Source organism: Anopheles gambiae, chromosome 2, assembly GCF_943734735.2.
Source record: "Anopheles gambiae chromosome 2, idAnoGambNW_F1_1, whole genome shotgun sequence".
Taxonomy (NCBI): Eukaryota; Metazoa; Arthropoda; class Insecta; order Diptera; family Culicidae; genus Anopheles; species Anopheles gambiae.
The window spans coordinates 6,725,594-6,740,193 of record NC_064601.1 but is presented as its reverse complement, the minus strand read 5'-3'; the positions used below and the strand labels follow the sequence as shown (position 1 = coordinate 6,740,193).

Here is a 14,600-nt window from a genome sequence, read left to right as displayed (position 1 = left end):
GGGGCTGCCGGGCACAAACCTTTTGTCAATGTTTGTCGATTTTACGCTTCAGCTTCGAATTTTTAATGCAATTAGCAAAAGTAGATTAGAGAGATGTATCCTTTCACCCACAGCGGACCGACCGAATGGACCTACTGACTGACTGGTCGGGGTGGCAGGTTGTGCATTGTGATGGTCGGCAGGCGTCGAAAGCCATGCACCTTTTTGCTGTGGCTGTTCGATGCTGCTGCTTCTGCTGCTGCTGCATTTAATAAGATTTTGTAGGATTTTCTCAACTGAGCAATTGTGCAGAGATAGGATTAGATTCAAAAGGCTCTGCTACCGCTCACAGGGTATCGATCCAGTAAGGCTGAGCGTACATAGGGATGATTTTTGCTGTAAGCATCACTGCATTTCTTTACGGTCGCTTTCCCTCAAAACGCCTGTGCTGTGGACTTGATTTATGACTTTTTAACTGACGATCAGTGAGGTATAACTGTGAAGCTACATTAATCCGCTTGACTCTTAGTGGAATGGATTAAGAAAGCTGAGAAGGGTAGGACAGTTTTTAAGGTTTTCAACATTAAGTAACTAAAGAAAATATTAATTTAAAGAACAACATTCTCATAAAGATGAATAAAGCAGGTTTTTTTTGTGTGCAAAATTTTTTTCAAAATCAAGGGAAAGAATCACGACCTAACAGCATCCCCGTGATGGGTTCAAGCCCCGAATGGGCTATGCCTACCATACGTAGGACTGACTGCGTCCCTAATGAGTAATAAGTAATAAGTAAAGTAATAAGTCACTAATAGTCAAGCTCATTAGTGGTATGCCAAAGTATGCCAAAAAAAAAATAAGAAGAAGAAGAAGAATAAGAAGAAACTACTTAAACCATACTCATTAATAACCTCAAGCAATTGATTTACAAGAAGATATAACACGGAAATTGCCGTCAACTGCCGTTTTGAAGTTTGCCTTTAGCAAGAACTCAACTCTCGTACTTAAACGCTCACAACCGCGAAAATTATCAAAAATGTTTAAAATGTTATTAAATAATTTCGATAGCTTTTTTATATGCCTTTTGAAAACAAATAATTTATGTTGTAAGGGCGCATCTCTTCAAAAGCTAAAAAGAAAGCAAAAATAACCAATTATCAATTCCCCAACGGCTTCCCACTGTGCAGAGCGAAACGCATTTTGTAAGCTTAGACCGCGCTCTAGCAATTGTTTGGTACGTCCGCATTTATTCTACATTTCTTTACATGTTTCAACCGTTTGTGATATTTATTATTCTTAATCATCAAGTTTCGATATCTGTTTATTTTTTTATTAAATAATTTGTGATTTTGCGAAATTATGTCGGTTAAAACATCGATTAAAAACCACTCTACCTGATCGATTGAGCAAACATTCTTGCGCGATGTGTTTGCTGTTTGCGTGCACTGTCATACGGTTGCTAAGGCGCTGACTTAATGCTCGAGCGAAATCCGTCTTTCACGCAGCAGAGGAGAGAAGGACAGAAAAAAACTAGTCAGAAAACAAAAACGCAAACAACGAGCAATCTCGGAGCTCCCGCAGAGTGAATTCGTGAAATTGCAGGTATTAAAACAGTGCGCGTATTGATCGCGTAGTGCGAAAAGGGTGTTGTAATTGTAAGCTAAACATGCTTCCGTAATCGTGTGTGGTGTTTCCGTCCATCGTTGTTCGTTCGTTCGTCGTCGCTGTGGTGCCAAAGGCATTCCAGCACGGGCCCATTTGTCTTCTTCAGGCCCATTGGGGGATGCCCTTTAACGCCCTGAACGCGCACTTATCGCGGACGGCCTGTGCCACATCCCACAGAGTGCGTTTTCCACGTACACGGGTGGTTCAGTTTGGGTGGCGTCCGAGTCGAAAATCAAAGAGATTGCATTTTTCTATCGACTGCTTTCTTCCGTCCATGACGTACACACACATACACACACATACACAGTCACACAGTCATCCGTCAGTGGCAGTGGTACTGTTGGGACGGGCGGAAAGACGCAGATAAGCGCAGTGTGTGTGTTGGTTTTCTACGTCGTTCCCTCATAGCTAATGACCTGTTTTTTTCCTTCTTCTGCTTCTTCTTCTTCTCCGTTGTGTTCGTCACTACGCCACTTGTCTGTGCATTAGAAGAGCAGCTTAGACACGGTGCGGTCACTTTTCCTGCCCCAAACTTCGCTGTAACCTCGCGCTGTGTGTGTGTGTATGTGTGCATGTATGTATGTGTGTTCCATCTCAGGTCAAGGAAGTTCTGTTTTATTTCGCGAGTTTTACAACCAAACCAGCTAACCAGTGCGTGTACCTGTGTGTACCTGACTGTGTGCGTATACTTTTGTTGGTGCTGAGTATCCGTGTGTGTGTGTGTGAGTTTGTTGGTGAGCAATAGAGAAGTAGAGATGGAGTGAGAGAGAGAGAGCAATAAAGGTTTATTGCGTTCTGTTTAAATAATCTTTTTTTTTGGTTCCGTGACAACAAGAAATGACGTGTGTGTGTGTTTTGCTTTGTGTGTCGCCGTAGTGTGATCATTGTTGCATATCATTCGCAAGATTCGGTTCTTAGCGCCAGAGACAAACTCGTTGTGGAAAGGGCGTTGGAGAAACGCAAAAGTCTCTCTTCCTGTCCCAATCTACTGATGACGTAAAGATCCGCTACCTTCAGAAGTCAAAGCACACGAAGCACAGTGCAGAAGAGGAGGCACACGCACTCGTAAACAGCATTTGCATGGCTGCTGCTGCTGCTGTTGCTGGCCCATTGTTGCATGTGTGTTTTTTGCAATATGCGGAACCTGCTGGAAGGAATGGAGGCGCACAACACTAACAAACGGCTCGCCCGTGACTCACTAACGAGTGTGACGAGTGGGGTGGTTTCGATGAAAACAAAGCCTGGCCTGGGCTAAGAATAAGAAGAATAAGAAGGAGAGAGGGAGGAATAACCATCGATATCGAATATCTCTTAGTCCTGCGGTTCTACGGTCTTTTGCAGCTAGCGACAGTGAAAAAATCCTATAAGTATTACACGAAGAAAAAAGAAAAATCCTATAGGTAGTACAAGAAAGTGCAGTGCATTCCAATTGCGTTTCCAATTGGAAATCGTCACAAATCAAAGTACGTCGCAGAAGGGGTTATTTCTTTTTGTTTGCTGGCTCCGTCTGCAGGCACAGACAACTGTTGTTTGTTGGGTATGTGAGAGTATGTGTGCAAGGCGTGCATGGTGTACCCACAGCTCCTCCAAGGGCTGCTGCTACGCAATGGTCCGTAGTTCTTTATGTGTCAATATGTGCACCTCAAGACCACCACCACCACCACCATGCGCTCTTTGTTATGGAATTGGATGTGGATGAGGGGGAGGGAGGCGGTGGAGGTTAGGTGCTGTTGGGGTTTATTAAGGGCCTTCAAGTGACTAACAACAGCTCAGCTCAGCACAAACAACCACAAGAAGGAAATATTCGCAAACAAGCAGTCGCATTTAGCATGGAATGGATGATGATGGTGGAATGTTTCGCTTGCAGCACAGCTCTAGAGGCGATAACAACCGACCCAGCCGACGGAATCAATGTGTCACACGCCACAGCCACGAAGGGGAGGCGATAGGCAACAATGCACACAAACACAAGCACAGCTCATCATAATTAATGTAGGAAAGAACACATACACACCATAGAAAGAGGGACGGTTGATTCATCAAACATGCTGGCTGATTGGAAAACGACCGCTTCACCTAAATCCTCCATGACGACGAAATCATCGCAACAAAGTAGCCACGGAGAGGTGTAGTAAAACAAACGAGCAAACTGCAGTGCCAAGCACACACGCCACCACGGACGTTATCGTTTGTTTGTTCGTCTGCGATGTCCACCCGCGAAAGATCATCCAGCCTACCAGGATGTTGATACTTTTGTGTGTGTGTGTGGTTTTTTCTCCCTTAATCTACTTCCGTGCACGACCACCATTCATTGACGGGGCTGTGAAAAGTATTGGTTCTAATAATAATGCGGGCTCTCCCTGTGGTTCAATGAACGCCTCGGATTTTGGGACCGATTAAATCCAATCGTATACACAATACGACGAAAAAAAAGAATAATGATTCATTACTGATACCACTACCCTACTATCGCAACGCGACACACACACAAAAAAGGCGCTTTGTTCGACTTTTTTTCCTCCCTTTTTATGAGATACTTTATCAAATTACGCAACCGAACAGTACAGAAGACGGTCGAAATTCGGTTGTTTCCTTTCCTTGATCTGAATGGGACATACTTGAAGTCTTTGCATTGCAGCCGACAAAAGCGCGTTCAGCTGATGCAAAAGTTATCTTAAATGGTCGTATTTAATCGCTGCTTTAGCGTTGGCGGTATAATCTCCTCTTATCTGCTGCTCCAATCGCGCGAGACCTTGTTCTAATGTTAATACTTTCTACGACATTGTTCTTCTTTTTAGACAGACTGTGTGCAAACTTACCGTACCAACCCAACAGTAAGAAACAGAAAGTGAGTGAAAAGTGTGCATTTTAAGATGGCAACCAGGAAAAAAGCGCTTCTGAAGGTGATCGTGCTCGGCGACAGCAGCGTAGGCAAGACGTCACTGATGAACCAGTACGTTAACAAGCGCTTCTCGAACCAGTACAAGGCGACGATCGGGGCCGACTTCCTCACGAAGGAGGTCGTGATCGATGAGCGGGTGGTAACGATGCAGGTATGGCGTTCGGAAACAATCCCCCTAACGTACTGTCCACTAACCGCTGATTCCGCTTGCATTCCAGATCTGGGATACGGCTGGCCAGGAGCGGTTCCAATCGCTCGGCGTAGCGTTCTACCGTGGGGCGGATTGCTGTGTGCTAGTGTACGATACGACCGCGCCCAACACGTTCAAAAATCTCGAATCGTGGAGGGATGAGTTTTTAATCCAAGCGAGCCCGCGCGATCCGGACCACTTCCCGTTCGTGGTGCTGGGTAACAAAATTGATTTGGAAAACCGAGCTGTGAGTAGAAAAAAAACGCTTTGTGCAACTTAAAAGTTAAGGACGATCTTACCTATTTCTTCCCGCACCCGGTAGGTGTCGACAAAGCGTGCTCAGCAGTGGTGCCAGACGAAGAACGACATACCGTACTTTGAGACATCCGCCAAGGAGGGCATTAACGTTGATCTAGCTTTCCAAACCATTGCCAAAAATGCAATAGCCCAAGAAACGGAGGTACGGGGTGTTGTACACAAACGTCAATCGTTGCTCATACTCATCACCAAATTGTGTTTGTTTATCCCTTTTTTTCTATCACAACCACAGGTTGACCTGTACAACGATTTCCCCGATCAGATCAAACTGAACACACGGGACAGCCGGCCACGAAATGGGGACAACTGCTCGTGCTAATATTATCGAACTAGTAAAATTGACCGCCCTCCTTCTGACCCAATAGCAGCAGCAACAACACTGCACGAAACAAACGGTGACACTTTCGGTGCCGCCCTCAACCACAATAATCACAGCAACCACAGCAGTAGCAGCAGCTTGAGCATAAGCAGCTGCAACGGCAGCACCAGTAGCGACAGTATAAGCCACACCAGCAGCAGCGATAACGATAGCGACAGCACCAACAGTGACGACAGCAACAATAGCAATAGACACGAAGCGGAGCACGATGGTGGTAGTGGTAACGGTTGTGCTACTACCGCAATAGACGCAATCCTTCCCAGATGAAAAGAAGAGCATGCATAAACAAACAAACAAAAACAATCCTCTTCCAGCTTACAAACACACATCCTCTCAGAAGGCGGAAGGTTCTCAAGTAACCAAATCCCCCCCCCCCCCCCCCCCTGCTGCAACCCCTTAATATTATGTTCACCCAACGGGTGCGAGCATAATGGTTCGGGCGCTATTTCGCTGTATCTGTGCAGCATTAGCATGCACTCGTGCATTCGTGTCGCCCTCTAACTGGCTGGGATTTGGACTTGAGATGCAATTTTAGCTATTTAAAAAAAAAACAAAAACAAATGATCGAATCTTCGATACAGGGCAATAGGCAAGAATGGTAGAGGTAAAAAACACATACACACACATATAAGGAAGGAATTTACGACGAGAGGCTGCGAAGATCGCAATAAGCATTACAAACCGTGATTGCGATGATTGTGTTCCATTTTTTCTTTTCCGTACTCCGGTATTCAAAAAGGTTATACTCTACATGTACTAGATTTGCCGCAGCAAACGCTTGAAAGCTTGAAAGATGCAAAAGTGCAAAGAAGAGAGACTCCAGCTTTTGTGCGAGCTGTTGGGCGTACCAAGAGCTTTTCCCATGAATGATGATGGGTGGATTTGTATCAACACACACACAATGAAAACACACATACTGAATGATCAGTTGTGCAAATTTGCCCACGAAAAGAAGGGCTTCAACACACATGAGAGAGTAGACGCAGCCTAACCCCCCAACCCAATGGTCGATCTAGCTTCGCTTTCTTAGACGCGCTCTACGTGGCAGCAAAGAAGCATATCGGGCGATAAGTGTTCTATGTGCGTGTGTATTTTTAGCGTGTTGTTTATATTTCCCCCGCCCTGGTAAATGGATGTTAAAGAAGTGTGTCACCAAACTGCCGTCTGGTGTTTTGGCAAAGGCATTGTTACAAGCTAGCTAAATTGCATGCATGAAATCGCTGCACACGACGACGACGCCATGTACACGTAGAAATCGAACCGCTCCAGCACGAAACTACGATACCATCCCCATAGACAGATGGCGTGTCGGCAACAGGATGAAAGAAGGACGGAATGTGGAGAACGGAGCGGCTAACCTCACTCCAGGAAACGTTAGACGACAAACCCGATGTGGATCCCTTTGCGGATCCCCAGTAAGTCGTGCGCAGACAGACGACGACGACGACGACGCAGCAGCGAGTGTGATGTGGTGCAAGGGAACGAACACGGAAGAATGGGGGTGAAAAAAGGTGTAGAAATAGTAATGCCGTAATTGATAATTCTATCGAACCTTATACATATTACATTATATAGTAAAGAATGAAAATTATATCTCATAGAGAAAACCCCCGCCCCCCCTCTATTAACCCCAGCTACGTTGTAAGTGGAAGTATAATTTCTCGACCTCGATCCTCTTTGAAAACAACGTACCCCACCCCGCATACAGGCTTGCTCTGGGAAGGAAAAGAAACTGGTAATGAAATGGTGTTGTTTGCTCCCTGCACACGATAGAGAGCAAACAGAGAATGTGCATCCGATGCAAGTGCTCCCCATTCATTCCATGTTTTATGTGTGCGTGTGCGTGTGTATGTGTACTATCACAATCTAGCGGAGGTAAAAGAGCAACTGTGTTGCGTCTTTTGCTTCTCGCAACCTCACTTCCAGCATCACGAACCAAGGTTGTTAGAATTGCTGAAGAAATTGCTTCGCCATCTGTTCTAGCGCGTGTTGCCCGTTATTTTGTTGCGCGGTGTTTAAATCTTTGTTTCGTTCGTTAAGCCTAATTCGATGCGAAAGTGCAACCCCAGTCCCAGTGCTGGTCCTTCCCGTGTGTTTGCATAACTTTGAAGATTTGCACAGCTCGGGACGTGGGAATTACGGTAATGGGAGAATAGAAACGCCACACAACCACACATGCTTTCAAAATTCGAAGTGCACCCACGGCAATTAGATAAACGAACGGTATGCTGTAAGTTCCAAAATTGCATTAGCGTAACATTTGTAACAGGATGTGCGGCAGATTGTGAAGCAAGAATTTTGATTACGCTGCAGAAGCCGGAGAGAGGAGGGTTTAGAGCGCGGACAGACGGTATAGGGTGTATAAATCGGATACCGAGCACGGTTCCACCACCCGGAACACATACACACATTCGTAACATTTTAGCTATGAGAACTAAACGTGATCGTTAGAATGATTAATGGAGGGCGATAAACAATGGAAGAGTGTAGCTGAACAAAACAAACAATAAACCTTTATGATAACTGATTATGGTAAAATGGTGTCAATCTTTTGTACCTTTGAGTACCTTTTGAAAGCCTCTGTATGTAATCCGGCATGTCCGCGAAGGGCGTTACGCCAAATAGAAGAAGAAGAAGAGTAACAGAAACTTACTTGACTTTGACTTGACTTGACTTGACTTGATTTCCAATTGCAAACTTAATCTTAGTAAGCATTATTGACAAAGAACAATGCTTTGTTTCGTATTCAGCATTTTTTACTAGCTTTTTTATATTTAATTTACTTTGCTAAAACGATTAAAACCGATTCAAACCCCCTGCCCTGCACGGTGAGCACCAATACATAGCTGCAACGCCTCTACAAGCACCTCTTAACAAGCACTGACAGCGCTCGCGCTATTAAGGGGCGCCCTCTTCGTGCGCCCGTACGCGTTTGTCGCCTGGGTCGGTGACGTTTTGGAGAAAAAAAAGTCGCGAACACATCGACGGTGCGTGCAAATAATCGTTTTATTTCATGGTTTCGCCGACCAACCCGGTGCCACTGCCGCGATGGAGGAAGCCAAACTGGCCAGCTTGCTGAGCAACGTACGAAAGTCGAACGACAAGGGCGCAATCTACCGCAATTTGGTCGCGATTCGGGCGAACTTTGTGACGAGCGATGGGGGAATCAAGCTGTTCACGGCCCAGGACGGCATCAACGTGCTGGTCGAGCTGCTCAGCAAACCGTACGAAAAGGTGATCGAGGTGGTGCTGAGCATACTGGGGAACTGCTGCACCAAGAAGGAATGCTGCAAGCAGGTAAGTTTTCGCGTGAAAATGGAGATTTTATTTCATGTTTTCGATTGTGCATTGCACGGGGGAGGAATGCGGTGGTGCGCTAGCAGGGAGGGTGCATGTGAAAAAGTGGGTGCGTTTATACTGACCGATCCGTTACTTCCATGTGTCAGGCGTTCGAATGCGGAATACTGAAACCGTTGATATCGATCATTTCCAACATTCCGAACCCGAGCATCCAGTGCCGGGGCTGCCGGCTGCTGGGCAATTTGGCTCAGCACGAACCCATCAGCTACAAGATTGCCCGGGACAATGGGAACACGGCGTACGCGCTCAGCACCATCCTGAACGAGTCGGACAACAAGGCGGTGCTGATAATGGTGATCCGTGCCATTCGGCAGCTGTGGCGTGAAAAGTCGCTCCGCACCACGCTGATGGAGCAGGGATGCATCGGGAAGATAGCGTACCTGCTGGTGCGCTATGCACAGATCGATTCGGAAACGGAATCGCCCCCGGCGCCGGACATAAAGCTCTCGCCCACCGGGAGCAGCAGCGGCGGCAGCAGCAGCAGCTGCAACCACGACGAGGAGAAGGTCGTCCTGAAGCACTGGCACGCCCCGGACCGGATGGTGACGAAGGAAAAGTTCAACAACATCGTGCGCAACATGGAGCACAGCCAGCTGTGCGATATCGTGGGCTACCAGGTGATACAGAACTATCGCTGGAAGGATCGGCCCGACTTCCGGCTGCCCGAGTCGGACGAAACGGGCAAGCTGTTCGAGAGTGCGCTCAAGTGCTTGCAGATGATCACGACCACGGTCGTGCAGCAGGTCATTGAGGAGATCTACGGGGAGGCCGGGGCCGGGCTGCACTGTCTCGTGTACCTGTGCGGCGAGACGAGCCCGTTCCGGGCACTGTCGCTGAAGGTGGTCTCCAACCTGGCCGCCAATCCGGACGCAATCGATCGGCTGACGGAGTGTGGTGTAATCAAAATGGCCGCCGATCTGATCATGTACGCGAATCTGGGTAAGTGAGAGGAAGCTGAGCTGTAAACGCTTTGGATTTAGTACAATTAGTGCTTTCCTTTCCCTCCCATTGCAGATGAGTCGGAGAAGCGGTACTGCATCAACATGATGTGTCTGCTCACGAAGGAAGCCTGCAACCGGGGGCACATCCGGCGCAGCGGCGCACTGCAGTCGTTCATGAAGATCGCCAAGCAGTCGCACGAAAAGCGCGAGCAGGCGATGATACTGTACGCCCTCTACCAGTACCGGTTCGACAGTTTGAGCAACGAGATACTGCTCAGCAACGGGCTGGTGAGCTTTCTCGTGCGCATCCTGAACGGTATCATTGCGGACAGGGAGGTCGCACACATACGCCACGACGAGGAGGAAAGCGAGCGGGTCTCGCACGCGAGCGTGTTCAGCAAGCGCCGTGCGACCTTCGCCAAGGCAGGCAAAATGCGTCGCAGTGATTTGCTGTTCCACTACAAGTCGGGAAATGGGTACCATCAGAAGCAGCAACAGCAGCAGCAGCAGCAGCTGTTGCTGCTGCAGCAACCACATCACACGGCAGCGAAGCAATCGAAGCTGGATCCGTACTGCTCAGCACCGGAATCGCCCGACAGTGGCAGCAGTGGGTATGCGAGCACCAGCTACGGAACCGTGCGAAGTCCTTCCACGAGCGTTGGATCTAGCCCGCCGCGCCTGCCGGAAGATGAAGCGTTCGAGGACGATACGGAAGTTTACTCGCCCGTGTGCAGCGATCACGAGCAGGAGGATGAGTCGAGTGGGGGCAGTGGCGAGCCAACGGGTGAACAAATGGCTGCCAGCGAGGCAAGGGAGCAAAACGAACAAGCGGAGGAGGAAGAGGAAGCTGACCCCGTGGTGGACGGTGCGGAAGAGATGAACGATTTCGACATGGTCGCGTACCTCATCGAGGACAGCTCGAACGCCAAGTGGCTGGATGCGGCCGAAGAGCTGGAGGACGACAGTACGGGATTGAGGGCGACGAAAACCACCACCAGCCACCACGCGGAGGACTGCATCGATGATAATGAAATGTTCAAGATCGAGCTCGAAATCGCCACGGCCAAAACGTTCGAACGGTACCCGATGCAGCCGACGCTCACGCTGCTCTGGTCCGTCTCGAAGTCCTTTCCCGCGATGGAGTTCGTGCAGGCGGACACGCTCGAAACGCTGCTGAAGATATGCAAGCACGCGAAGAAGCCGCGCGGTCGCGCGTTCCAAACGCTGGCCAACATACTGAAGCACGTGAACCACTTTCTGCCGCTGCTGAAGCAGGACTTTGTGTTTAGGCTGCACGAGATGAAAACGCCGTACCCGGCGCACGGTGCGCGGTGCTGGAGCTGCGACGAGATGCGCACGGCCTGCAACGATCTGATGGCGCTGTTCGGTTCGGTCGGCGAGACCGGGTACGGGCAGGGCGAGATTGCGCACATCCTGCGGACGGGCGAGCGCGACCTGAAGCTGCGCGTCGCGATCATCGTGCTGTTTGTGGTGCGCGATACGCGCCTGCTGCACAAGCTGCTGTTCGACATGAAGGTGCTCGAGATGGTGATGGACTTTATACTGGACGAAGGTACCAACGGGCAGCAGCAGCAGCAGCAGCAGCAGCACAGGTTAAATGGCATTGCCTGCAGCGCTATAACGCGGCTGGCACAAAACCTGTCGATCGTGGGCGAGGAGGAGGACACCGGCACGCCGAGCGAGAAGCTGGAGGAGAAAGAGTTCGACAACACGGTCACGATCTGCGACGAGTCGGCCACCAGCGTGGACGAGAAGGTAACGTTCCGGGTGCGCAGCAGCCCGACTGCGCCGCCGGAAGCGGTGCTGGTCAGCAAAGCGCTGCTGGTCGAGGGCAGCGAAGTGTTTCGCCGCATGTTCGAGGCGGACCACTTCATCGAGTCGAAAAACAACGAGGTGCACCTGCACGAACCGATCAGTGCCGATGGGCTGCGGTACTTTTTCTACCTCGTGCGGCTGCAAACGCTCAACAAGCTGACCGGGATGGCGCCGCCGCCGAAGGTGATCGAGGCCAGCCTGGACGCGCTCAGCCTCGCGCAGAAGTACCTGCTGCCGACGGTGGAGAAACCGGTGATGAACATCATCAAGACGCTGCTGAACGATGACTGCGTGCTGAACGTGTTCGAGTGGTCGCTGAAAAACTACAACCAGGAGCTGCTGGTCGCCTCGACCTACTACTTCCTCTACTCGGACATTAGCGGGGCGGCAAAGTGCAAGCTTTACCGGGCGGCCAACCGGTCCTGCTATCGGGACGAATGGCGACGGCTACTTACCGAGACCATCCTGTACCGGGTGCAGCCGAACGCGGAGCTTTAAACCTTGGTTTGTCTCTCTCTCTCTCTCTCTCTCACCGTCATCACCCGTTTTCTTTTGTACTGTGATCGAAGCTTCGGTGGTCGCTGCCATCGTGCCCCTTCCCTCCCTTATCACCCTGTATACGCGCATAGGCATAGTTTGCCGGTTGAAAACGTTAAACGTACGCTAGCTTTAGTTTGGTCACTTGCCCTCCTCCGGCTCTATTTTATAGTTCTTTACTCCTTGTGTAACAGCAAAGTACACTGCCATCCCAGTAATCGTTCTTAACACCAGGCATCACGTTGAGTGCGAAACGGGGGATTTTGTAAACATTCCGACTTTTTCCTACCTTCTTTTTGTTTGTTCTTTATTTCTTTGCGAAGTTAGTTTGTTTTATAAACAACTTTTACTTGTGTTATAATTTCAATTGAAAGCAGACATAATAACACACTGCCCTTTTACGTTTTTTCTCTCTCTCTCTCAAATATCTTACCCTCTCCTATCAATGAACGACCGGACGGTCATCTAGTAGCGTATGCGTTGTTTGTTTGTTATCCCCAAAAAAAAATCGAGTCCTCGCAACATTGGAAGGACACGTGCGTGTAATTACGAACAAAAACTATCACAATGAATAATACACCTTCCTTCACTCTATTTGAATGTTATGGAAAAATCAGCAAAAAAAAAGCCGTTACTCTTTACTACCTACCGGAGGAGGCGGAACGTACCGGTTGTTTATCCGATGCCCATACTCGAACGAAATGCGCAAATCACCGAACCCACTGCGCGGCAGAACGCCCCCAAACCATTCGATCGTAAAGTGGTACACGCGGTCCGGATCCTGCTCGTGCTTGTAGCGACCCAGCTTAATGTACGTGCTGTACCGTTGCGGCCGAATAGCAATTGTCCGGCTCGAAGCACCCGCACCTTCTCCAGACGAGGAATCATCCTGCTCGTCGGCCAGATCGTCCGCGGCAGCAGTGTAACGACCGTCCGCGCTCCGGTGGAAGCTTTTTTCGAAGCAAAGCTCTATCTCATCCGTGCGAAACGTGTGCCGCAGCGTTTGGTGGTGAGTAAACCTGTACACCTGAGGGTGATTGTTTACCTCGCCCTGCCTGGCTTCCCCCTCCACCGGTTCGGGTTGCCGCAATCCATGGCCAGTGGAAAAGCGGGCACGCAGGCAGCGGAAGAAATCCTCCTGGATGCGAAACGTTTGCACATCCGGTCGGCCGTCCGCGGCGTAATCGATGCTCGAGTTGAGCTGCTCAATCACCGACCCAAGCCAACGGGTAAAGGACAAACTGCAGGCGGTTGCTTCGTAGGGGGGAATGGAGGCGCCCTCGAGGTGATCCCCCTTTGCCGGACGCCGCAGCCGATTGAAGATGACTCCGTTCGATTCGAGCACCTTCATCAGCTTGCGGGCGCTATAACTGCCCCGTGTTAGCTTCGCCCCGTCCATCCGGGCGCACCGCTTGAGGGCCGCCTTTTTGGTCGTAATTTGTACCGCCTTTCCCGGCAGCTCCTCTCGCCTCTCCTCCGATTCCTCCTCCGGTGCACACTCGATGTACGAAGGGCAAAAGTCGATCCGATCCGTCGGATCCAGCTCGTCCATCAGCTCGATCTGACAGTCCAGCAGCTCGAGGATTTCATCGCCCCCGGCAAAGATGCTGCCGAGCCCTGGGTCGGTACCGTGGTCCTGCTGCTCGTTCAAAAATTCCATTATCGTCGAGTCCAGCATCGACTGCATCGGTCCATGGTCCTGCTCGAGAAGGAACTCGTAGGAAAGGGGCGGCTTATCCTCCCGCACATCCAGCACGCTCGGACATTGTGGAGGGTTTATCGTTTTGGCGATAAATTGTTGCAACAGGTTCGCCCATCCATGCTTGGCCGGTGCGCTCAGCAATCCGGCTGCAACGGCCGCCACGTGCCAGCATACCGGCGGAGTCGTTTGCTGTCCCTCGGACGACTTGCAACAATCACAGTGAAAGTGGGAATATTTTTGGTTCTTTTTCAGTGCCGTTACATGATGCACACCGTACACCGTACCGCCGCGTCCAACGGCAAACAAATCATTTACCACACGCTGCACCAATGGGGGTGCAGCGGGTTGGGATTGTTTTTCCCACAGGGAAAGCTTCACATCTTCCGGCACGCTCAGTGAATCGATCGCTTCTTTTAGCAACGGTAAGGCTTCGGCTGTAGCTTTACAGCCCAAAATGAGCTGCTTAATCCTATCCTGATGAGCAATTTGGCGACCATCGAGGTGAGACAGGGAAGTGATAGTGCCATCCGCATCTTTACAGCACTGGACAATGTGTCTCGTCCCATCGGCAAGGCCAACACTGTACAGATGGCCGTTGGAATGGTCCAACTGTACCGCAAAGTGAGTGGATGATGGGCTGCTTTTAGCGGAAGTACTCGGCGTTTCCTTTAGCTTTTGCTGGCAGGATCGATTTTTACATTTCGTAGCACGATGCCCGTTGAACGTTCCACACTGGGGACATTTCCTTATGCCGCGCATATTCGCTCGATGGTCAAATGTTAGAGACATCTTTA

At 49.7% G+C, this 14,600-nt stretch overlaps 3 protein-coding genes across 27 annotated transcripts; 2 read left to right on the top strand and 1 right to left on the bottom strand.

Annotated features, from left to right (window-relative positions):
- The first annotated feature begins 1,418 nt into the window (after window positions 1-1,418).
- Window positions 1,419-7,968, top strand: LOC1281557 (ras-related protein Rab-7a). 25 transcript variants are annotated; one of them, XM_061647447.1, is made up of 6 exons: window positions 1,658-1,819; window positions 2,131-2,375; window positions 4,440-4,694; window positions 4,762-4,980; window positions 5,056-5,193; window positions 5,284-7,968. In XM_061647447.1, exons 3-6 carry the CDS (start codon window positions 4,515-4,517, stop codon window positions 5,368-5,370), a joined length of 624 nt encoding a protein of 207 aa, XP_061503431.1. In that variant the 5' UTR covers window positions 1,658-1,819; window positions 2,131-2,375; window positions 4,440-4,514; the 3' UTR covers window positions 5,371-7,968. The 25 variants fall into 25 exon arrangements, with proteins under 25 accessions (XP_321482.4, XP_061503430.1, XP_061503434.1 ...); XM_061647458.1 differs by having other exon boundaries at window positions 1,815-2,013; XM_061647460.1 differs by having other exon boundaries at window positions 1,817-2,013; window positions 2,131-2,215.
- Window positions 7,969-8,334: 366 nt separating this feature from the next.
- Window positions 8,335-12,376, top strand: LOC1281558 (uncharacterized). Its single transcript, XM_321483.6, has 3 exons — window positions 8,335-8,727; window positions 8,877-9,729; window positions 9,805-12,376. Exons 1-3 carry the CDS (start codon window positions 8,479-8,481, stop codon window positions 12,063-12,065), a joined length of 3,363 nt encoding a protein of 1,120 aa, XP_321483.6. The 5' UTR covers window positions 8,335-8,478; the 3' UTR covers window positions 12,066-12,376.
- A 21-nt stretch (window positions 12,377-12,397) lies between these two features.
- LOC5667482 (uncharacterized protein C2orf42) lies at window positions 12,398-14,595 on the bottom strand. The gene has a single exon (XM_001689284.3). It carries the CDS (start codon window positions 14,593-14,595, stop codon window positions 12,736-12,738), a length of 1,860 nt encoding a protein of 619 aa, XP_001689336.3. The 3' UTR covers window positions 12,398-12,735.
- Window positions 14,596-14,600: the final 5 nt, after the last annotated feature.